The following is a 25,684-nucleotide window of genomic DNA, read 5'->3' as shown; positions in this document are numbered from 1 at the left end:
TTGATACACATTAGGGTGGGTAGAATAATACATAGTGTTATATTAAAAATGTATAAGGTATAGGGTGGTTTATAGCAATACAGTATGTAATTTAATGTTGGTTTTGCCTATGGAAGTATATAGTACGGTATAGACGCGTGTGATGTAAGAGAATAAAGTTTAGATGGAAGCATATTATATAACTTTTTACAACGTAGAATTTTTCATGTATTACTTACTGTTAGTAACTCAGCTTATTGTAGAGTATAGTAAGTTTACTGATGATGCTATGTAGTTTATACTTTAGTTTGTCATGCAGTTTATACTGTAGTTTTTTACGTGGTTGTTTAGTAACTACAGCTACATACTATTAACATTCCTTTCCTTTGTTAATGCTCCCCCCCTTCCCCCCCCCCCCTTTGATGCTGCTAATCCTGCATAATGCACGGGCATAGTATTGATTTGGAACCCCCCCCGCCCACCTCCTACGCATTTTCCATATGCTGAATTCCTCTTGATATGCAAATTATTTTGTTTAGGCGCTCTTCTTCCCACCTCCCCCCCCTCTAACCCAGCTTAAATATACGCTCCAAGCTTGGGGTGTTTCATTCTTCGCCTGAGGATGGCTGCTTGCGTTGTGGCCGAAACGTCGTGAGAATTGTTTTATTATGTTTTATTTTTATTATTTTATTACTTCCCTTCTACGTGACTTTACCGAAAGAACCAAGAAGAAGGCGTTAGAACTTCTGTGGTGATGCTCGCTTAAACTTGCACCGTGCCACGGTATTTGGCCCCCTCGAAAAGCAAGAACAACTCCGGGAGGCTCGAGGAACCACAGACAAGCGGGGAAAGGCAGCCACTTTGTGAGCTAGCGCCAAATAACCCCACCCCAAGCTCTGCGGTCCTCTACATATAAAGATGCTTTGAGCCAATTAGTGGGTGTTTACATGTGGGAGGAAATAAACGTGTGTGGGAGGGAGCGACGCTATCCGATGCAGATGGAAGAAGTGGAGGCCACACTTGCTCCTGGCGAGGTGAGGGTATTTCACCACCTCCACGCCCACGATCTACAAACCCTCGCTGCCTCCACACACGTGTGTGAGCCACACAGCGTGCACACAACTACAATTTGCAGCATGGGACGTAACACAAGCACAGGACTTATATATTTTTTTCATTTTAAATCTAATTTATTGCAGTGTTTAGCCCTCAAGTGGTATAATAAATGTAAAAAAAACTGTTTCTATTAATTGCGCACGTGTTTTATTTAATTGTTGTGTGGATTAGACTTGTAGACGTCGTTATTTAACGTAGATTTTTCGTTGCATTCACAGCTGGGTTGGACCTTTAGGTTTTCCGCGGTCCCAGGAGGCCCTCATCAATCAGCCTGGCTCGCTCGCTGGAGTCTCACTCCACAGTATTCCCTCGTTATTCACGACCTTGCTATCTGCGATTTTGGCTATCCGCGAATCACCCCTGGAACTCAACACGACTGCTGCATCGAGAGAGAGAAAGTGATGAGAGAGAATGTGGTGAGAGAAGGCGATGAGATGAAATGAGAGAGCCTATTTACGTATTTATTTAAGGTAACGCATTAAAAAGTTAGGCTTTCGTAAGCCATTGTCGTCATCTGCAAGATATCCCTCGCGAATAACGAGGGAATGGTGCATTTCAGTGGCGTTATTGACTGGGCCTGACTAGTAATCTTACGAACTCTAACCAACCCCAGACATCTGATATCCTACAAATGCACGTTGCATATTAACGTTTTAGAAGCAGAGTAATGCGGGACATCTCAACGCGAACAATTAACATTTAAACAAATCTCAAACGTCACCAAATTTTAGATCGGGAATTTGTCTCTTCACCCACGGCATCATCTTTGCCACGTTCGTGTAAAAGCTGCTCTTGATGTTCTTCCCACATTGCTGTGCCACTCCCCCAGCCACGATGCCAACCTGTTGTGGAACGAACACATCCTCGGTTTTAACACGCTTTCGCGAACAATATGATCCGTCTTCTTGGTTCTTTCGGTAAAGTCACGTAGAATGGAAATAATAAAATAATAAAAAGAAAACATTTCTTCACCTGAAGACGGCTGCTTGCGTTGTGGCCGAAACGTCGTGAGAATTATATTATTTTATTACGTTTTGTTTTTATTATTTTATTACTTCCCTTCTACGTGACTTTACCGAAAGAACCAAGAAGATGAATCCCTGCAGTCACGAAAGCTTTAAATCGAAAAATAATAAAATTATTCTCACGACGTTTCGGCCACAACGCAAGCAGCCGTCCTCAGGTGAAGAACAGGTCTGTCGAGTCATTCAAACTATCTTCTCGACAGACCTGTTCTCCACCTGAGGACCGCTGCTTGCGTTGTGGCCGAAACGTCGTGAGAATTATTTTATTATGTTTTATTTTAATTATTTTATTATTTCCATTCTACGTGACTTTACCAAAAGAACCAAGAAGATGAATCCCTGCAGTCACGAAAGCTTTAAATCGGAATATCCGGTAGAGGTTTATTTTTAGGTTTGATCCCGTAAATATAAATGTGTCGTTAAACCTGCCACCACCCCGACATTGCCAATTTAGAAAGATTTGTGGCTATCAAATTTGAGCCAAATGTGGCTGTCACCTGATGATGATTACTGGTGAAATGTTGTGTGTTTACTCTCCAACACACCGGTGTGCTGTAGTGGTAATGAATTGGCATGTTCTGTTTATGTGACAAACTTTACTAATTGGCTGTGTCGGGTGGTGGCGGGTTTAATGACACATTTTATATTTATGCGATCTAACCCAAAAGTATAATGTAAACACAACCTCAAAGACATATTTCGCGGACACCCCATAACGCTCTATGACGGTGGAGTGCGTTTGCTCCTCGACTTTGTGAAAAAAGAATACCAAAGTAATCATTAATCTCCCACCCCATTCCAATAGGCCTCCTGAATTAACTACTGTAACAGTACAAATGTGGTCTTCAGTTTTGTGTCCTTAAAAAAAACATTTTGAAATATTTCCAGCAGTTCGCCTTGATAGCAAATCGAGGTGATGTCATTGCAATAAAAAAAACTGAAACTTCTCTTTTCCAAATGCATATTGAATTGCACCGTAACACCCAGGCTAAATACTAAAGAACAGGGCTAATATATTAGTACTTGAATTTCTATTGCACCCATAACTCAACATCTTTAAGGGATAATTTTTACAATGGGATTCCGCTCCCCCTGCCGTTCTGCTGCCAGCTGCCCCCACGTGGCAAGAGGCGACCACAACACTGGCCTGCAAGTGGGAATTGAGTCTGCCACGAGCGGAGGTCATGTTGTGATGAAGCTATTGGTTAATCCAATTAAGTAACTTGCAAGTAATTGTTTTCTAATTGGGCAAATTTGGATCATGACGCAGGCACCACGTGACCTGTTTTTTTTCTTTGTCACCGGATCTCTTAATTATCCATTGTAAAGCAGAGGGCGCCCCTTAAGACAATCCGGCAATGCCCAGCTGTGTTTTAAAATCACCTGAATCCATCTTCTGTTTTTTTGCAAAACAAGAGGTCCTCCGGAATCACCTGCACACAACGGAGTGGAGGGGGGGGATGGAGGGATTTATATTTCATGCTGTTGTCTTTTTCCTCCCCCATTTCATAGCAACTGTGCTGTTGGTGTCATGCTGCTAGACGCACGTCCGCTGAGACCTCGCGTAGAGTGATGCATCGTGCTTTTGGGGAATGATCTGTGGTAGGAGATGTCGCAACAACGAATTCGGAGATTTATTTCAGTGACATTTTTTTGCCTCCGATGCTGGGGTATGTATGTTGAACTTCTTTCGCAGTGTACGTAGCCAATCGTGCTAAGCGGAGGTGCGGGGAAAGGACCACAAACTAAACACAAAGCAGTTCTATAGATGATTTAAAAGTACATAGCTCCAGTAGCTTCCTAATATCGGAAGGAAGCATGTTTCAGATGTCCGCACAAGAGCATCTCAAAGCGTTCGATACGGCGACTGCATTTGTTCAATGGTTAGCCCAAAGCCACTGCGAGGATGACGGGAGTTCGCGTGATGGTTTCTGCTCCTTGGTGAGATCGGAAAGGTATTGTGGTTCATTTGTGGCAAGCACTTTGTGTGTAAAGAGTGCGACCTTTGGGATGATGAAGAGGAATGTTCTTTGCATGGCGGTCAAAACGAATATTTTAGCGCGGACTTCAGAGGACCTAAAACGTAGCTCTATGTGAAGACTAAATATAATGAATCTTAGGCTTTGCTTGCCTAAACAAATGCTGCTGAATAATATTGCTCTGGTAAGCCACATGGGCTGATGGACTTACAACAAAAATCTAGTTCAAGTAATGTCGAGAAAAAATTGAGTAAAATGTATGAAAGTTTATTATTTTTTTTACGAAAGCTCTGATGGCTTTAACGCAGTCAAATACATACCTCGGCACGTGTCTGCTGTTGCGTTCCATGCACACAGCATGTTCTCTGTGATATGTTTCTCTGCTTTCTCTTCGGTGACGTTAAATCTGGCCATTATGTCTTTCAGACACACTTCCTTTTTCTGGAAAATAAAGTACACGTGACACTCAGTAGGAATGCAACAATTTGCACTCCATTATAATTACAGGGACTCCTCTACTTATGAACATTCGACTTACGAACATGTAGAGATTCGAACAAACCTGCCCATATGTCCAGTTGCCTGTTCGGACCGAGAGTCGTAAGTTCAATTGCCACGCAATAGATGGTGGTGGCGGCATCTACAACTGCAGTAGATGATACAACGTTGAAACCCATTCCCCGTGTTTGGAATCGACAGGGGTAAATTTGACTTACGAACAATTCGACTTACGAACAGACCTCTGGAACCTAACTCGTTCGTAAGTAGAGGAGTTCCTGTGAACGATTTCTCACATTTCGACTAGGGAATGTGGCTTTGCTCTTCCACGCCGGTCAGACATCTCGGAAGAGGGAGGACTACCAGAGTTCGCAAACGGGTTTTGATTCCTTACCCATACCCGGCCGCACCAGGGTCGCGAATGGGTACCCGTACGGGTACCCGTTCCCTACCCGTACCCGTACCCTACCCGAAATGAGTGACAAACGGTTACTCACCAGTGACTCACGGCCTACCCGTACCCGGCCGGGTATGGGTAGCCGGGTATCGGGTAGGGTACGGGTATCGGGTACCCGGTTGCGACCTCTGAGGACTACCCACATTTGACCCCGACACACGCCACCTGCCGATTGACCGCTTGGCTGCCACTCACCGCATATTGCACAGTAGCTTGCTGAAGCTGCTGGGCGTGCTTTTTATCACCCTCCAGAAGGCCAAATCCTGTGACTGTAAGTGATGTATTTTTTTTGACATCGATGAGGTTTTTTCCTGAAATGAAAAATATGTCAACATCTAGGAGAAGCAAGTAAAACAGCTACAAGACCAAACTGAACATTCACATTCGTGTTCAGTACAGCTTTGTATGCCTGTGAGACTTGGACGTTAAAAATATACTGACAGAGATAAGATATTGGCACTCGAAATCTATTGCTACAGAAGGATGCTGCATCTCAGATGGACCCAAAAGAGTGATCAACGTCGAAGAAAAATGTTGCACATCGAAGCCGTGCCGGATTAAGCGAATGCGCTAACCTTAAACACCCAGTCGTTCATAAAAGTTGAAGGTGGTATAGTACTATAGTAATAGAGCAAGTGCAGAATCACTGAATCGGAATTGATAGCTTGAAAGCATTTAGTGCGGGGCCCTGCAAAGTGCGGGGCTCGTAGCTACACGTGTCGCTACTTTTGCTACTACGATAATCCGGCACTATAGAAGTCGACCTGATGCAGGCAGCGGTGAGACGGAAACTGGCATTATTTGAACACGTAGAATGAACAGGAAAATAACAAAAATTGCTTGCAAAAATGGAAGGAACCGGAAAGAGAGGAATACCTAACAAAGGATGGCTTGACGACATCACCAGAGATTGGTGTCAGAAAGATGTGGCCACTACTTGAGAATATTGGCACGAGACGAGAGGAAAGTTGAAACGGATAACGAAATGTGCAGTGGACACCAACGGGCGATCTGCGCATGGAACTAATGATGATGTAAGATAAACGCGGAGGTGAAAAAACAAGACGACGCGGAGATAAATCGACATGACCACGGGGAGAATGTGAAAATGCCAAATATACAGGTGTCGGGATCGAACCCACGACCTCCTGCATACCAGATGAAGGAGATTGCATCTCGCCACTGTGGTTCGCCTCGAAACTAAAAGCGGCTCTCATTCTATCTCGATTCTAAAAAGTTGCTAGCCGTCTGCTGTTTAATGCAGGCCAAGCGTCTGCTGTTCGACGAAGCTAATATCATCGGCTGACACTACGACAAACACCTCCAGCACCTTTAGACAGCTTTAGACAATCGAGGTACAATGGGAGCTGCTCCATTCAGCTCCTAAAAAAACCTCCCTAGCGCGTGCAGTGAAACGTTCCGTGACGTTGTGTCGAACAGCGCTCGGCGCAAACCAGGAACACGTCTGTCACAGTTCCTATGACCACTGTTTCATTGCTTTCATGGCTTTATTTTGGTGATTTCGAAAAGTGTATTGGTTTAGCCATGTTTGTTTGTTGTAGTACAGAGTTAGACTGATGGCCTTAATATAAGTTGTCTTGTGGTTGTTGTTGTTGTTGTTTGACTTGCATCCCACTGGGATTTTTGCACACAGCGTTGGTGTACGGTGATTTTTTTCTGCAATATTTTGCTGTCTTTTCTTGGATTTTCTGTTTGCACTTAGTCACATATTCACTTTAAGATGTTTTTTGTTCATGTTTTTGTTTTTTGTTTGTTGCGGTTGCACCCGATTCAAGAGCCGAATGGCTCACAGGGCTATACCTAATAAATGAACTTAAATGAACTTAAAAAATGAATGTCGGAGTGTTAATGGGTAATCATTGTTCATGGCAAGACGTACCATGTATGTTGCAGAGCGTTGTCCAATCCTTGTTTGCCGAATTGAGATCCAGGATCGCATTCGTTTCCTTTGTACATGGCAAGCAAATTGGCCTGTGTGAGAATGAAAGCGCGTTTAGAAGAACAGAAGTCCGTTGCGACACACGAAAAAACCTCCGAATGCCGTTGTCGGGGCACACGATGGGATTAGCCGTTGTTTTGGGCTCTTCGTACATCACAGGGGTGCCGGTCACCACCTTGACCAACACTGATGATGACGGGGCAGCCCGCGACGTAGGAGGCCCAAACGCCGGTGCTCCATCGTACGCTACGAGCTGACGAACACGCATCACTGTGTGTAACTGATGAGGTGGTATTAGAGAGGGGAGGAGGGGAGGGGGATATATACAGGGTGCTTCAAAAAAATGTTGTTGTAGCAATATATTGGGGGGACATTTTGAGCATATTTGAATATTGGTGGGGATAATTACGGCCTTGGTACAGATAGTGGATAACAGTTAGATACTGCACTGTTTCTCGTGCGGTCTGATGAGAATTAACATGTACAAACATTGTGACAAATAGTTTTGAATTGGAATGTGATTAGTTACCTATTCGTAGAGAGAGAGTAGCAGATAAACCCTTCAATGGTCACACATGTGTTACAACAAACAACAAACTCATTTGTATTAAAAGTAAAACATTCAAAAATGTTGCCGACACATTGCATTCTGGGTAACCCTGTTGCAGTGTGGTCTCTTTATCTAGTTAACACAACATTATAATTTGCATGATCCGCAAGTAAAACGTTATTACACACTTCACACGCCTGCTGAACACGTTCCATGTGTCTTCTTGGTTCTTTCGGTAAAGTCACGTAGAATGGAAATAATAAAATAATAAAAATAAAACATAATAAAATAATTCTCACGACGTTTCGGCCACAACGCAAGCAGCCGTCCTCAGGTGGAGAGCAGGTCTGTCGAGTAGACATTCTACGTGACTTTACCGAAAGAACCAAGAAGATGAATCCCTGCAATCACGAAAGCTTTAAATCGAAACGTTCCATGTGATGGAGAGAACGCTGATTCAAATGACAATACATACAATACATACCTTCGTATGTGTGGACATGTGTGACCCATGTAACGTAGAAAATGTTCATTCAAATGAATGTCCTCGCATTTAACTTTGATACGAAAAAAACGATGTATCATGGAGTATAGTGAGAATTAAACATTGGAACACGCAACGTTAGCAAATGTATACGATACATTTGTACAGGCAACGAGCTGAACCACGTGGGAAATTGAATATCTGAGCAGCCGACCCTATGCAAGAATGAGATTTCTGGCTTCGAAGAAGACAAACAATATCTGTTTTTAATGACGAACTGCTTACCGATATGTATATCCAAATGTTAGACGCTTGCTAAGTTTAATAAGGGCGATGTCATTATCCAGATTTTCGATTTGTACATGGGCGTCTGGGTTCCTGTTGTAGCCTTCGTGGATTATAATTTGTTTTGGAGACATTTTATCTCCTCCAAGTTTGTTACTTGATCCTACAAGCAAGAAACATGTATGCGTTAATTCATGTGCACATCAACTTACGACAATTAGGATAAGGAGTTAAACTTATAGTGCTTACATGGCTCAGCAACACAATGTCTTGCGACATCGTATCAACGACGCCAATCCCTGCTGAACCTTCCAAGTTGGGCCCGCATTGCACCGTATCTTTAACGTCCACTTTGGAGCAGATGGCGTGTGTCTATGTTCAACACGTCTGCAGTATCCTACGTATACACTATGAGACCTCCTTTACCAGTGGCAAAATATAGTAATAGGTTTTTGCCCTTTCAAGTGGTACAAAACTGACACCTTTATACAAGGAATCACGTTTGCAATAACCACAACACAAGCAGTCAAAATGCAAACAAAAAGAAACAACTCTGATAATGATATGCACTGTCCTTGAAGTTGATTGGTCCACACCCGAGACAGCTTTTCTTTAGAGCCTAGTCTCCATTGGTGTTGGACCAGATGACGCTAAAAGGCGTACAACTCAAAAACAGTGCACTATCAGAGTATTGAGAGCTCGGGGTAAGCATTTACACTATGAGACCTCCTTTACCAGTGCCAAAATATAGTAATAGGTTTTTACCCTTACAACTGGTACAAAAACTGACACCTTTATACAAGGGATCACATTTGCAAGGACAGTGCATATCATCATTATCAGAGTTGTTTCTTTTTGTTTGCATTTTGACTGCTTGTGTTGTGGTTATTGCAAACATGATGCCTTGTATAAAGGTGTAAGTTTTGCACCAGTTGAAAGGGTAAACACCTATTACTATATCCTACGTATGTTTAACTTCTTTGGCACCGTGCGTAGCCAACCGTGCTAAAAAGCGGAGGTGCAGGTGGAAGGACAACAAACTAAACATTACAAAAACATTTACAAGGGTGACCGCTAGGCTAGAACTGCAATGCCCCTGCAACAATAGGCCGTGTTGCCACCCGAAAGCCACGGAAATCCTGTGATGAAGGCTTTGCTTTGGCAGTACCTATCACAACGTCAATCGATCCCTTCCACCATTCGTCGTCAGTGATGGCGAATTCGTCGAAGCAATGGGCAGCAGTGAGGATCCACTGCTCGGCAATGATGGAGCCTCCACAAAATGCTGGTTTTACGTGATCATTTGAGATGTGCACCTGAAAAGAAAATTAAAGTAAAATTCGTTGGTTCTTTCGGTAAAGTCATGTAGATAGAAAATAATAAAATAAAAATGATAAAAATGATAAAATAAAAAAGAATGAATAAATAACAAAAACTCACGACGTTTCCATCGCAACACAAGCAGACGTCATCAGGCGCCTAAATTAATTAATTAATTTTATGTCTACGTGACTTTACCGAAAGAACCAAAGAGTATTTAATGCATTCAATACACTTTATACACCACCTACGTTCACCATAATTTTCACTCGTAAGGTGCCTTTAACGATGCCTAAAGGTGCCGTGGACGAAAGCAGAAAGGTCAAATAAGAAATAACCGTGTTGCAGCAGGATTAAAAATAATTTGGAGGAAAAGCTTTTAAGAAAAAGAAGTATCTAAAAAAAAATAGCTTTTCAGTCGGGAATTTTAAAAACAACAACACCGACAGACGTGCACCTCCACATAGAGGTCCCTCCACAGAGAGACAGTCCACGAACACGTTTGGAAAGGTGCACACGTACCCTCATACTAATCTGCGCTTGCCATGGCCAGAGCTCGATTTTAGTGGGATCGCCTCCTGCGATCCGAGCACGCGGTATCCTGAAGGTGCCTGATGTACCGCACTGTGTAAACAGCTTCTCGTCTGCAGCGCAGGCAATAAGGAACACCACACGCTTTCATTTCACTCACTCTGTCAGTTGCTGTCGTCGTCGTTGTTGTTGTATCCTCAAATCTTGTAACTCAATTTTAACCCACTTCCCAATGAGAGCTCGTGGTAAGCATTTACACCATTGGAACCTCATTTGCCAGTAGCAAAATAGCAAAAAATGTGTTGCCAGATAAAAGGGTAAAAAAAACAATTATCATATTTTGCTACTGGCAAATGAGGTTCCAATAGAGCCTCACCCCTGTCGGAGTTGTCAGGAGCCACCTGCAGCAAGTCTTATCCCCGATTGGCCAAATCTTTGGAATAATTCCATAACACTTATCCCCCCTCCCCCTTCTTGAATGAAAGACTCCACAAGCCCAAACTGATTCCCTCACCCAGTTACCAAACTCAACACGGATCCCTCTCCGGTAAGGATCTCTCTCCACATGGAGAAACATTTCGAACAACGCAGGGGTTGCTTCAAAAAAATGTTAACACTTCCGAGAAGTTGCAACAATAATGCAAGAAGTGCTCCTCCCGGCTCTGGAGACCACCTGGGGAAGATTGCAGGCACGCGCTGACAATGACGGCGAACAAGTGGAGACTCTTTGAAGCTATTAACATACTTTTGTTATCATGTTACCATTAAAAACGATAGTCCCATGTAAGTGTTAACATGTTTTTGAGACAGCTTGTATTTCAATGTTTCTCACAGCCCACGCACTTTGATATCCCCGTTACAATGAAACTCGGTCCGATTGCAACGATTTAGGAAATATTAACCCGTGCGTCGATTCGACTGCGCGATATTGAAACAAAGTAAACATCACCTGCTTGCAGCATTTTTTCAAAAACATCGTTCAGATCATCGTAATCCCTGAGAATGAAGGAATGTTGCTCGTTGGGTTTCTGCGACGCAATAGTTTCGATCTCGTCCTTGTAGACGTCTCCCATGCCAAAGACATAAACGTCTGGACAAACGCAAAAAAAGATACACACATGCAGAAGAGTCACTCGTGAAAGGCGACCTGATCGAATGAATCGAATGGGCGGGTTGAAGTTCTGCAAGAACACATTCCTGCGGAGGGAGCTGGTAGAAACGTTGGGTTGCTCGGTCAATGGCCAGGGTCAACGGCGGCGTGGTGTATTCCGCAAATATGGCCGACTGTGAGGGCGGGCACAAGCCGGCGTGAGAAGGTTAAACGTTGAGTTTTATAAGGGCACCACGGGGTGACCAGCCCCTTCCCACCCAGCCCCACCCCCCACCCAGCCCCACCCAGCCCCACCCTCCCCACCCAGCCCCTCCCCACCCTCCCAACCCAGCCCTTCCCCACCCTCCCCTTCCCTTCCCACCCAGCCCCTCTCCACCCTCCCATTCGCCACCCAGTCCCTCCCTCCGCACCCAGCCCCTCCCTGCACGACGGACGGACACAATAATCCCCTGTGGGCTGGTGTAACCAGGAGGTTCCTACCAGTATAACGTATGCGTTGTTTCTCCCGAGGTGATGGGGGTGTTTTTATTATTGCACGCTTTTATTTAACTCACACTCTGTCTGTTGCATCCTCAACTCTGTCTGTTGTCGTATCCTCAAATCTTGTAACTCAATTTCAACCCACTTCCCAATGTCGTATCGACTGCAAACTTGGTATACGTATGTCATACTGATGGCAATACTATATTCCAGAGGTGGGACAAAGTCATTGTTATGCAAGTCCAAGTCGAGTCGCAAGTCATCAAATTCATGACTCGAGTCTGACTCGAGTCCAAGTCACATGACTCGAGTCCACATCTCATAGGTGGGACAAAGTCATTGTTATGCAAGTCCAAGTCGAGTCGCAAGTCATCAAATTCATGACTCGAGTCTGACTCGCGTCCAAGTCACATGACTCGAGTCCACACCTCTGCTATATTCTATCATTAAATATAATATATATTTTTAAGCAATCTTTTGTATATGTTATGTTTCGGCTTGGGTCTGATTGTCCACGCTCAAATGACGTTGGCTGTAAATCACCACGGCCCCTTACCTTATGGCAAGCCTCGGGGCCACTTCCATTACTCGTACGGTACATTTCATTAAAGCGTGTTTAAAAAAAGTATTTTAAAATATTACTTAATTTGTGTGTTTTGGGGGGTAGGTGTTTGTCTACGTTTGGGCCCTGTACTGTGTTCCAGTGCCACCTGATTGTTCGCTTAGAGGTACGTATCCACATTTTGTTTAGCATTATAGGATTGGTTGGTATTGAGTCTTGTTGGATTAATTTGATCAGTATTCATTTGAAATGGCCAAAGGAAATGCAAGGTTTAAATACGCAATTTAGCCTTTTTTTCAACTTTGTTATGATTTGTACTAAATATTACTCTGACAAGATCAGACTTACATTCGAGAAACCAGGGCCACACCCTAATGGGTGTGTAACTCTTACTGAAATCGAAATTGACAATAGGTTACAGAATTATTAAACGTCTCTTTAATGACGGAAATGCCATCCTATGTTGTTCAGTAATAATAATGAAAACACAGGAGTATAATAATTGTTCTGCTTTTTGCAGGTTGTGCTCCAACTACCCATGTGTTCTTTAGGGATGTCCAGGTCAATGTTGTCCATCAGGAATTTGCCCGGTGGAGGTCCAACATTGGATCTTCCTTCAAGCACGAAATAAATGAGAAGGGGAGGGGAAAGGTGGGGGGAGGGGGGTGGGGAGACACAATCAGAAAGCACTTATTTCATATTTAGCATTATGGTACTTATATACCCAGGAGAGCTTTGCTGAATCTCAAAGCTATTTCTTCAGGAGGGTCCTCGACACGTTTTTACATGGGGGGGGGGGGGGGGTGCAAGTTAGTTTTCAACATTGGAATGTCCAGTACCAGTTACATAGCGGTTATTTCAATCTGTGCGAGGAAAACAGAGAAGCTGTAGGAGATCAATGCAGAACAGGGGAAGAACAATGGAATACTCTGCTAAGAGCACAGACAAAAACAATCAGACCAAGGACCTGTTTTGCTACGAGGCGTGAGTGTTACCACTGTGCCACCCGCCACCCCGTAATGACTCTGCATGTTCACAATAGTTTGAAACTACAAACACGAAACGGATGCGGAGTAAACTGCACGCCACGTGGCAGTTACACATTCCTGCGGAGGGAGCTGGTGTAGGAACCTTGGGTTGCTCGGTCAATGGGCAGGGTCAACGGCGGCGTGGTGTATTCCGCAAATATGGCCAACTGTGAGGGCGGGCACAAGCCGGCGTGAGTAGGTTAAACGTTGAGTTGTATAAGGGCACCACGGGGTGACCAGCCCCTCCCCACCCAGCCCCACCCTCCACCCAGCCCCACCCTCCCCACCCAGCCCCTCCCCACCCACCCCTCTCCACCCGGCCCCACTCCTCAAATTTTTGGATGCACGACGGACGGACGAACACAATAATCCCCTGTGGGCTGGTGTAACCAGGAGGTTCCTACCAGTACTAGTTTAAAAGTGTACAGAGTTGATTGTGTCGGTTCAGTCATCATTGCACGCACATTACATTTTGTTTTGCACTTAATTTCCTAAACGGCAGCTCTGAGAATGAAAATATCAGTTTGACTGTCATGCAACGAACAATATTCTCATCACATGCAGAGCGAGTGGAAAAGTGCTTCCTCCTGCTATGTTATCCGCTTTGGTGGGATGGTTTATAACACAACGGGCTACGCTAGCTCTTCAGAGATATGATTGGATGCTCTGTCCCATTCATAATCAACATTTTTGGGTTTAGATCGCGTTATTTATAAATGTGTCGTAACCCTCCACCACCCGACACGGCCAACCAGTAAAAATGTGTCACGTTGACAAAAGACCAATAGATCACTGCTTTAGCCCACCGGTGTGTTGAAGCCACAACATTTACAATTTGAGTACGACGTTTCGCTGGTAATTGCATCCAGCATCATCGGGCAATTCGTCAGAATGGTGAGGCTCTGCTGTGTCTCCCGTTCTTATATATATAAGAACGGGAGACACAGCAGAGCCTCACGGGAGACACAGCAGAGCCTCACCATTCTGGCGAATTGCCCGATGATGCTGGATGCAATTACCAGCGAAACGTCGTACTCAAATTGTAAATGTTGTGGCTTCAACACACCGGTGGGCTAAAGCAGTGAACTATTTGTCTTTTGTCAAAGTGACACATTTTTACTGATTGGCCGTGTCGGGTGGTGGAGGGTTACGACACATTTATAAATAACGCGATCTAAACCCAAAAACGTTGATTATGAATAACATTGGTCGCGAAAGCCTACGTGTTGCTCTGTCCCATGATGACATGATGTCAAAAAAGCACAATCAGGATAAAACTGGGACGAACAACAAAAGTTTGAACTTCTGCATCGGGAGAATTGCAACGTGGGCACGACTTTGTTTGCGAGATGTTCGGTTCAGTGATTTGGAGCCTTGCGCATGAAAAGTTGCTGTTGCTTCTGAGCCAAAGATGTGCACGTGTGAACGGCGGCTCACCATCTGTGAGAAGTATAATGGCTTGTCTGATATCCTTAAATGTCCTCTGATTAGCCACTTTATATAAAGCCATTGTATCCAGCACCATCTTCAAAGCCATGGCTGTATTTGTACCCGGAGTATCGTCGAATTCTGTATAATTGTACACCGGAGATGAAAAAAAACACAAAGGAAAACATAATTGGAACCTCATTTGCCAGTAAAAAACATGATAATCGGTTTTTTACCCTTCTATCTGGCAACAAAACTGACACCTTTTTTTTATTTTGATGACGCCTTTTGGCGTCATCTGGTCCAACACCATGTGAGACTAGGCTCTAAGGAAAGCTGTCTCGGGTGTGGACCAATCAACTTCAAGGACAGTGCATACATTATCAGAGTTATGTTTTTTGTTTGCATTACGACTGCAGGTATTGTGGTCTATGCAAACATGACTCCTTGTAAAAAAAGGTGTCAGTTTTGTTGCCAGATAGAAGGGTAAAAAAACAATTATCAAAGGAAAACATTTTAAGAAATCAGTTTTTTCCTCTCTCAAAATGTGTGTCCGTTCATTCGTTTCTCAGTCCGCTTGTCCTGTTGAGGGTCACGTGGGCAGCGTGTTGACTCCAGCACAACATTACTACACCATAAGACAAAGATTCCCCGTATAGCCTTAACAGACTCTCTGGTTCTTTCGGCAAAGTCACGTTGGTATAAAATAAAATAAAAATATAAATCACAACGTTTCGATTGCAACACAAGCAATCATCATCATCAGGTGGGAAAACCACAGCAAGAAAACATTTTGCTGGAGCAACAGGAGAGCTTCACCATTCTTGCCCGATGAAGCTGATTGTAATTATCAGCGAAACGTCGTACTCAAATTTTAAAATGCTGTTGATTCTCTCTTCAGCACACCGGTGGGCTAAATAAGTCAATTAATTTGTCCTTTAAAAAACGTGACACATTTTTTACTGTTTGGCCGTGTCGGGTGGTGGAGGGTTACGACACATTTATAAATAACGCGATCTGACCCAAAAACCTTTATTATGAACCACCAGTATTTGTTGACAAAGCGGGACTTTCTTGATTAGAAGCAGGAGGTTACAGCTGGTTGAGAGAGAGCCAGAAAGTGATGGCTTCAGTCGAGTTCGCACTCGACCTCACGGCACAAGGTGACAAGGTTGACAGAGGCAGAGGAGATTCAGGAAACGCGTCCCCGTTCTTTTAACTGCCTCGACGGCCGATTGAACGGGTGACCTCCGGATGTTCCGACCACAATCATGAATGTGACGCAGTGCTTGCCAAAATGTACACTTACCGTAATAATCCAGATCATCCAAAATCTTGATCACAGCGTTGGGGTCATTGGACCAACTGTCACGCACCGAAAGCTTTAAGGATGGATTCGTGGCATACATCACGATGCTGTACCTTATATTCCTGACGTACATTCCAATCTAAGGAATTTTAACGGAGACATTCACGAGTCAGGATTAAACAGTTCGCCACCAATGAAACCCGCGCCACGCACGCACGCACGGCGTGAAGACGCACATCTTCTACGTATTGCGATGATCAATTGGGTAAAATCGATTCTTACACTCGTGATAGACGCTTCAAATCTGTGTGCGCGGAGAATCGACGATGCTAAATAACACGTGTGTGAAATGAGAAACAATTCTAGATGTGAAGCTTTCGTGACTGCAAGGATTCATACTCTTAGGTCTTTTCGGTAAAGTCACGTGGGTAAAAAAAATAATAATATTATAATATAAGAAATAAGAAGAAATATTATTTCTTATATTATTTCTTACATTATTTATATAAGAAGAAATATTACTTGTTATTTTATTTCTTATATTATGTATTATTATTTATTTTTATTATTTATTTTTTACCTACGTGACTTTACCGAAAAGACCTAAGAAAATGAGAAGCAAGTCTGAAAAGTGTGCAACAAGCCTTGGCCAGTTGTACAACTCTCCAAAATTACACCTTCAATCAAAACATATTTCCTGCAGGGATGCAAAAACGCAGAAAGATGTTCCTCGCTAAGGGAGATAAATCAGAGCTATAGAGGAAGGAGGCGAAGGAGGGAGATAGAAAGAGGTGGAGAGCGGAGAGGGGGGGTGAGTGCAAGGGCATGGAACGGAGAGGTAAGAGATAGAGCAAAACGGAAAGAGGACAGTGAGGGAAAGCAACTAGCAGTGGTTGAGAGGATTAGGGAAATCTAGATGAGAAAGGGAGAGCTGGGAGGAGAAGAGTGAGGGTGAGAGGTGAGAGAGAGAAACAGAGAGAGAGATGGAGGGGGGGCGATACAGTGGAGGGGGGAGAGGAATAGAGAAACAGATAGAAACAGAGACAAAGTGAGGAATTGGGATAAATTAGGATACTCGGTACAGAGAAGGCACGAGAAAGGTGGAGATGAGATAGGGCTTTGTATAAGATTCATTGTTTTACTGGCTGGCTGGCTGGGGGGGACCGAGGGATTTCAAGGGATTTCACATCCAAAGGACGTGTGGGTTGCTAGCTATTGAAACATATAAAATAAATGAAGGTCAAATGATTGCGTTACTGATTGAACTTTATGGTTAAAAATAAATTTGGATTAAATAATTTCAATGAACAATTATATTTAGTGCAATACACAATGAATGTTGTTTCAATGTAACACATTTAAATCTGAAAATAGAATAAATACAATACTAAATTGGCCCTAGAAATTTAAAAGTCTGGTATCCTAAGAAATGAAAACCGCAACTCATCCTTAAAGTATATGAAAGGTAAAGGCGTGGACCTGCAACTGCTGGCTCATGCCACCGCCGTCAAAAAGGCCTCCACTCGAGCGAGTATTTGGTCTACTCTTCCACACTGACCAGATGCGTTGGCAAGAGATGGACATAAGCACACTTTACCCCTGCCGATTGACGAACACGTGACACTCCGATCAATTAACTGTGTCGTACCCATGTATTCTGCTGGGCGGACAGAGGCAGGGGAATTTAAGAAACTTGTCCTTATTGTTTGAACTGCCGCCCGTGGCGATCGCATTGAGCTGGCCGCCTCTGTCGTCCAAATCTGGTGTGTTGACCGCTAGAACACCGTCGCAGCTCGTCTAATACAAATATTGTGCCTAAGTGGTTCATGAGAGCCCTAATGCAACTTGCAAATCTACACGCACCACGTCGGCAAGCAAGGAATGTTGGGCCGACGCTGGTTCCAACGGTTCCACACCACGCTTACTGGGATCAGCGGAAAACGACAATCAACGTACTGCATTGAATCACGATCCGCAATCGTGACAGATAATATAATCAAATCGCTGGGGTGCGAATCAAAATATGCAGACCCATCGTGTCCATGCACCGTGATTGGGGGTGAGTTGTGTGCGGTGCCTTACCCTGTTGATGAGATCTTTGACAAAATTCAAGCCCGTGTCAAAGTCTTCCTTGCCAACGCTGTAGGAGGCATCAATGACCAGGTAGATGTGCGTGTCGTACAAGCTCGTCAAATTGATGGATCGTGCCATTGATTCTTAAACACACACACACACGTACAAATCCCAACATATTAAACGGCACAATTTGTCAATGTAAATGCAGGATACGTAATACACTGGTCAACACACTTTTTCTGGCATAAGGTATTCCAACGGTTTTGTAAATGTAAATTTGGGGTGCTGATTCCAAATCTGGCATCAGTTTTTGTCTATCACATCAGGTTTTTGAGATATCAAATATTGCATTTTCAATAAAAACTGCAGAAGAAAAATATTAAATGTGGATATCTACATAAAATGATATTATAAACACACTATCCTAAAAATACAGCGCCATATTTTAACACTAAAGCAGTCACTGACTCGCAACGACTTGCAATCATAAGTGACAGAGTCAATTTCGGGTAAAATCAATGAAATGGGGTATGCCGAAAGCATAAAATGAGATGTGATAGAGCAAATCAGAGATCAGATTTGGAATCAGCACCGTGAAATTAGTCTAAGACAGCTGCAAAAGTCCAGGCCAGAAAAAAAAGTTTTTTTTTGTTGACCAGTGATATTAAGGGCAATTAGGCTACGTATTGCTAAACTCAGGGTTTAATTTGTATTATTTCCCCTCTCTTGGGGACGCCCAGGACCAGTTCAGATATTCGCCGCTGATGTTGGTGGCCATGAGCGGGAATCGAACTCAGGTGGTCGTGACCGACTTCATGGCACCTGTGCTTGACACCTGGACTGCCACTCCCCACGCTGTAAGGCAAAGACAACCCTGATAGTCGTCACACACGTTTGGGACAAAGGCTGTTAGTGAGGACTTATGAAGGCCGGAACGGTACACGAGGGGGGTGGGTGGCCAGCACCACGCCCGACCGCCTTTTATCTCCCGAGTGGCGATGTTTACACCAGGTACTCATTTGATGCCGAGTCAACTAAAGAGAGGACCAGAACCGGTTCATATAATCGTCACTGGTGGTGGCCGTGAGTGGGAATCGAACTCGGGTCACCGGGTTCGTAGTGCAGAGCGCTAACCACTGCACCACCGCTCCCCATACTCTTAGACAAACACGCACACACAAATCTATAAACGTACACTTAAAACACGAAGCAAGAGTAATATTTCGTGTGTTGCTTGCAACACAGTACCTGATTGCTCAACACCCATTGACAAAGTGACTTTGCTGAGTGCAAAGGACACATCTTCTGGATTGTCATAGCTGTAAATATCTGTGAGGATACAAAGATGATAAAATAATTAGTGGCGTAAGATATAATAATAATAATAACACAGCAATTTGTAATGTGCACAACATTTGACAAACATGAATGACCATGACCACGAGGTATGTCTGCTCAGTGTCATGCCAGGCGCGAGAGGTGGGGCCTTTAGGTGTTTCTTAAAAGGTGTAGACTGAATATTTGGAATGTCCAGTGTTGATATGTAAACTTCTTTGTCAAGGCGCTCTCCTCCTCCTCCCACCCAGCTTAAAAAGACGCTGCCAAGCTTAGCAGTGTTCATTAGGAGGCTGTCTTTCCGACAGACCTGTTCTTCACCTGAGGACGGCTGCTTGCGTTGTGGCCGAAACGTCGTGAGAATTGTATCTTATTGTGTTAAATTCTTACTATTTAATTATTTCCCCTTCTACGTGACTTTACCGAAAGAACCAAGAATATGAATCCATGCAGTCACGAAAGCTTTAAATCGAAAAATGTCCAGTGGTATTCCAGACGGCCGGGGCTGCTGCCGAGAATCAGCGCCCAGCAGTGATGGTCTTAGTCCTTCGTGTAGAGTGAAGGAGGTTGACAGTTGTGCTGTATGATACTGCGACCATTAAAGCATCGGAGACATGCGTAAGATATTCCCTCATACTGGTAGGAACCTCCTGGTTACACCAGCCCACAGGGGATTATTGTGTCCGTCGTGCAGAGGGAGGGGCTGGGTGGGGAGGGAGGGGCTGGGTGGGGAGGGGAGGGTGGGGAGGGGCTGGGTGGGGAGGGTGGGGCTCGGTGGGGAGGGGAGGGGCTGGGTGGGGGGTGGAGGGGTGGGGCTGGGTGGGGAGGGGAGGGTGGGGAGGGGCTGGGTGGGGAGGGTGGGGCTGGGTGGGGAGGGGAGGGTGGGGAGGGGCTGGGTGGGGAGGGTGGGGAGAGGCTGGGTGGGGAGGGGAGGGTGGGGAGGGGCTGGGTGGGGAGGGTGGGGCTGGGTGGGGAGGGGAGGGGCTGAGTGGGGGGTGGAGGGGTGAGGCTGGGTGGGGAGGGGCTGGGTGGGGAGGGTGGGGCTGGGTGGAATTGCACTGGCTAGACGGGCAGAGGGAACGCGTGGATTGGCTTCATTATTTCACGCTGCTGGTCGCGATGTAGGCCCACATCGACTGCCTGCTTTCCTAGATTGTTTAGCGGCCGACTTCAGTCTCCTGCCTCCCCGACTCCTAAATATAGATTGACGGTTACTAAATCCTCGATTATAGTGTCGAAGACTGTCGTTCGGTTTAAGTTTAACGTAAGTTTAATCGGGTTTTCAGTCCTCTGTATGGCATGACAACTGTAATTGCCAAGAACATGGAGCACCCAAGGGAGGCATTGTGTATCTATAATGTAAAGTTTCAACAATAACCGAGAGGAACCAGCCACGGAATAAAAAAACCCCCCTAACTTCCAAAGAAGGTGCAACACGGGGGATCCACAACAACAGTGAGGTCACACTCTACCAAAGACACATTCTGATTTGTAATTGAGTACTGGTGTAACACCGGGGAGGCCCACAACAACCCACCTTCACAATCCGATTCCTTCCCCGTCCATTCTCCGGTCGACAGGCAGGTGCGCCGGGTGTCCCCGGACATCACCAGCCCCGGGCTGCAGGTGAAGGAGACGACTCCTTCAATGTCGAAGTCGACTCCCATCTTGCGACCTCCGAACGGAACGCCGGGGTTTCGGCAAAATGAACCTGTGTATGACCCCCCAACCACCCACCCCAAAAAAAACAAATAAACGAAAACGTTGGATGGCTCAGAAAGGTCCGCAATGCACCACCGATTAGTAATGGTTGGCCATGCGTGCAGTGCGAAAGAAGTTCAACGTACCGTGCATACGCATACCTGTCAACCCATACTGTTTACCTGTGTTGTACAGGGAAATTTAGTTTTCAAGTCCATATGGCATAACAGCCGTTTCAATACGGGCACAATTTAGTTTTGTCTTTGTGTTTCTTCCTTGTGATGGGATTTTGTAGGATGAACGTTGAAATGTATAAGGGGCACGGGGTGACCAATAAGATCTGAATTGGTCTGTAGCAAGGTAGACACTGATAAGGGGTTGACAGGTATGTGTCTGCAACAGGTCAGATAGCCGAGTTGGCATCACCCGAGATCCTGTGACCATGAGCTCAGGACTTAAGCAATGCTATACGTGGCCTAAGCCAAGACCTGTCTTGGCTCCAATTCCATAAGGAAGTTAAGACTGTTAAGCATCGTAAAGTTAGTTGAAAACTTAGGTGTAGCGAGGAGGCGTAAATAATAATCAAACGCTCCAAAGCGCTTCACTGTGAATGTTCGTCGCGGTTGCCATGCCCAGGCTAAGTGAGCGGGCGAAGCTGGTCGACAATTCTGATGCATTTTACAGACGTGGGTGGGCACGTACTCTCATCATCGCAGGCGGGAACAGTGCCGCTCCACTTTCCATTGGCTTGGCACGTGCGGTTACTAGACCCGTAGAATAAGAAGCCGCTGTAGCACGAGAAGGTGACGGTGTCGCCCACATTGTAGGGGTGCTTGCGCGGGTAATACTCCCCGTTCTCAAACTCCAGCGGCCCCACGCATGTCATCGCTGTCGGTGGGGGAGGGAAGCGAAAAAGGAAATAACATTGGTGGGTTAGGAACGTGGCTGGCATGAGTGGCCGATTGGTTGGGCCGTGTGTAAGTTAGGCATGCAACTTGAGCCGAGAAAAATCAGTCGATTAATTGTATCAAACTAAAGTAAATAATCAACTAGATTGTTTGAAATAATAGGGGGGTTTCCCCTTTTTTCTGGCGACAAAACGGAAACCTTTTGCAAGGAATCATGTTTACGTTCACCACAATACTTGCAGTCAGAATGCAAACAAAAAACAACACTCTGATAATGTATGCATTGTCCTTGAAACTGATTGGTCCACAGCAGAGACAGCTGGTCGAACACCGTATGAGACTAGGCTCTAAGGAAAGCTGTCTCTGGTGTGGACCAATTAGTTTCAAGGACAATGCATAAATGATCAGTGTTGTTTTTTGTTTGCATTCTGACTGTCCGTCCACGTTGGTTAGTTCGAATATTTATACGTGAAGACAGAATAAGGAGGGAGAGCGGGGGAAGGGGGGGGGGAGAAGGAGGGGGGGGTAAAAATGTTTATAAGGAGCAGATAGAAGATCAAATTTAGACTTAAAACTTTCGTGACTGCAGGAATTCATATTCTTTGGTTATTTCGGTAGTCACGGAGATAGAAAACAAAATATTAATAAAAAATAAAAACCACGACGTTTCGATCGCAACACAAGTGGTCGTCATCAGGAAAAGGGGGGGGGGGGGGGTGGTGGGTGGGTGTTGCGATCTAAACGTCGTGTTTTTTATTTATTGTTATTTTGTATTCTATCTACGTGACTTTACCGAAAGAACGAAAGAATAGGTAGAAAATTGTTAAGGTCTTTTTTTTCAACTAAAATTTTTTCTCACTCGTGGGAACTGACCCCACGTGCTCCCTCGTGATGAGCAGCTGCTGCTTATGGATGTCCTCCGAACTTTGAAGAAAACCCGCCGCAACACATTTTTTAAAAAGATTGTAGCAAATAGTCTTTACTTGTTATGAATTACAAGGTGGGGGGGGGAGGGGGGCTCAGCCTTCTACAAGACCCCCCCCACCCTCCATCCACCCCCTTCGGGGCACTAAAGGGGGGTGGGGTGCATTTGTGCGCGTGCGAATTTACGGCGGCACGATGCCCTCTTCGCCTTCTGGTTGTAGGCGTTGACGAGCGGCGACCAGTCCCCGTTTTTCTGGCAGACGCGCGCGTGGACAGGAAACGGCCGCATGGCGTACGGGCACCTGTACTTGAGCACGCTGCCCACCGCCGGCTCGTCGGGCATGCTGGTGTTGCCCCCCAGGATCGACACCCCTTGCTTGGTGCACTGCAACTGAGCTGTGGGTGGCAGAACGCGCGCGGTCAGTCGTCGTCATCGGGACCATCACGGCCGCCGTCATTGTCAGCGTCACCTTTGTCAACGATTGCCGTCAGTGTCACCGCCGTCAAGAGCGCATCGCGACCCGTGCCATCGATGCCAGCACGCCCTCGTCATCCGTTTGATTCCTTCTGCTGAGGCACGTAGTTATTGCAAAGTCAACGCCCGACATTATATCTTAGTATCTCACCACCGCCACCTTCTTGGGTTAGGGTCTTCCCATTGGTCACCAACATCGAGGTACCACTCCAATGGCTGTCTCAGTAATTTTACTCCTACACGTGTCCCACCCATTGCAAACTCGTCTTTCCAATCGCATCTAGAGCAATCGCTTGTTATGTTGAACTACAAAATCCTCCCAACAAAGCCCTGGCATCCTCTGCAAGTGGCAGTTTAGTTGTTTTTTTTTCGCCAGCCAAGACAGCCTTTTGAGATTTGCGTCTCATCTCCAAGGGGCTTCTGGCTAGATGGCAGCTGCACTTTGGTGACACTTAAACGTTACAGAGAACAAAACAAATAAAATTGCAAGCTCACGCCACTGCCGTCGGAAGGGCTTCCGCTAGAGGGACATCTAGAGAGCCCCCTCCAGAGTGTATTTGGCCTTTTCTTCCACGCTGACCCAGACATCTTGGAGGATGTGTGATTACTCATAATTGGTTCCACCACAACTAACGCTGCCGATCATAGAAAAATCGTGGTTTACCCATTTATGCCGCTGGGTGAACACACTCCTACTAAATCATGTTTTATTTTACCAGGTAAGGTCCGCTGAGCTATATAGCTATTTTTAGAAGCGAACTGGCCACGAATGATAGCTCAAGGAAGTGGCTTATCAGCCAAATAATCTAAACGTATGTTTTTAAATGTGGAGGGAAAGACCGGAGGACCCGAAGAATAATCCACGCCACCACGGGCAGAGAGACATGAAAACTCCAAATATACAGCAGGCGTCAGGGTCGGGATCGAACCCACGACCTCCTGTATGCCAGGCGAGGTAGTTAACATCTCATAGCCACCGTGATGATGATTAGAGAGAGACGCAGACTCCAAATATACAGCAGGCGTCAGGGTCGGGATCGAACCCACGACCTCCTGTACACCAGGCGAGGTAGTTAACATCTCATAGCCACCGTGATGATGATGAGAGAGACACGCAGACTCCAAATACACAGCAGGCGTCAGGATCGGGATCGAACCCACGACCTCCTGTATGCCAGGCGAGGTAGTTAACATCTCATAGCCACCGTGATGATGATTAGAGAGAGACTCAGACTCCAAATATACAGCAGGCGTCAGGGTCGGGATCGAACCCACGACCTCCTGTACACCAGGCGAGGTAGTTAACATCTCATAGCCACCGTGATGATGATGAGAGAGACACGCAGACTCCAAATACACAGCAGGCGTCAGGGTCGGGATCGAACCCACGACCTCCAGTATACCAGGCGAGGTAGTTAACATCTCGCCACCATGGCACCCCACAGACAGGAGAGGGAGATTTCACAAAACTCGCCCCTCTGTTTCAACTGCCGCGCCGGCAACCTCTCGATTGCCGTGGCAACCAATTCACACCGCGGTAGCATCCTAAAAACAAAGCCAACCCCCCCCCAAAAACAATTGTACACGCGTGAAAAGGAATTCGACTTACCGTCGCAGAGCTGCTGATGCGAAGCCCACACAACAATGCTCAGAACCACGACGGTCAACCTCGCGCGGGACATCTCTGCACCGAGACGAGGCCGCGCGGGAGAGAGCGTGAAGCCAAGCGGCATCGGCGGGGCGTGCGTGTTGTGGATGGCACGGCGGTGTCTGCTCAGTGTCGCCCGAAACCCAAGCCAGAATGCTTGCCCTCGTGAAGCAGCGAGGAGGCTGGAATTTGTGCAGATCGTGCCAACCCTGGCACTTATCAAAGTCCAAACTGGAACCAAGGACTTGGGGGGGTGGGGGGATGTGGGGAGGAAAAATTGTTTGTTATTCTGGAACGGTACTGGCAGATAAAAAATCCCACTGGCAAAGTTACATTTTTCTTCTGTTAATCATTCTTTAAAATTTGTTTTCGCAGAATATTTCCCGTCAGATGCGTGTGTCATTTATTAATTGATGTGCTATGAAGAAGAGGCCCCACACCTCCGATTAGCACGGTTGGCTACGTACGGTGCGAAAGAAGTTCAACATACGTACGTACACTCACCCACTCACTGA

At 45.5% G+C, this 25,684-nt stretch overlaps 1 protein-coding gene across 1 annotated transcript; it reads right to left on the bottom strand.

Annotated features, from left to right (window-relative positions):
* Nucleotides 1–1,147: 1,147 nt before the first annotated feature.
* Nucleotides 1,148–25,369, bottom strand: LOC144728388 (complement factor B-like). The gene is made up of 18 exons (XM_078607788.1): nt 25,131–25,369; nt 23,233–23,442; nt 21,917–22,102; nt 21,051–21,224; nt 19,427–19,507; nt 18,185–18,318; nt 16,103–16,241; nt 14,803–14,934; nt 12,874–12,951; nt 11,134–11,274; nt 10,176–10,297; nt 9,502–9,649; nt 8,334–8,496; nt 6,955–7,046; nt 5,250–5,365; nt 4,420–4,540; nt 3,504–3,553; nt 1,148–1,937 (listed from the first exon to the last, which is right to left on the bottom strand). Exons 1-18 carry the CDS (start codon nt 25,252–25,254, stop codon nt 1,806–1,808), a joined length of 2,343 nt encoding a protein of 780 aa, XP_078463914.1. The 5' UTR covers nt 25,255–25,369; the 3' UTR covers nt 1,148–1,805.
* Nucleotides 25,370–25,684: the final 315 nt, after the last annotated feature.

The sequence above is a fragment of the Lampetra planeri genome, chromosome 28 (assembly GCF_965212315.1).
Source record: "Lampetra planeri chromosome 28, kcLamPlan1.2.h2, whole genome shotgun sequence".
NCBI classification, from domain to species: domain Eukaryota; kingdom Metazoa; phylum Chordata; class Hyperoartia; order Petromyzontiformes; family Petromyzontidae; genus Lampetra; species Lampetra planeri.
The sequence above is the reverse complement of the archived record's forward strand: the minus strand, read 5'-3'. Positions and strand labels throughout refer to the sequence as shown.

Coding starts and splice junctions, on each gene's coding strand:
- LOC144728388 (XM_078607788.1), bottom strand. CDS start 25,254: ATGCCGCTTGGCTTCACGCTCTCTCCCGCGCGGCCTCGTCTCGGTGCA. Junction 21,225..21,916: donor TCCCGCCTGCGATGATGAGA/GTACGTGCCCAC, acceptor GGTCATACACAG/GTTCATTTTGCCGAAACCCC. Junction 16,242..18,184: donor TCAAAGATCTCATCAACAGG/GTAAGGCACCGC, acceptor AAAATTCCTTAG/ATTGGAATGTACGTCAGGAA.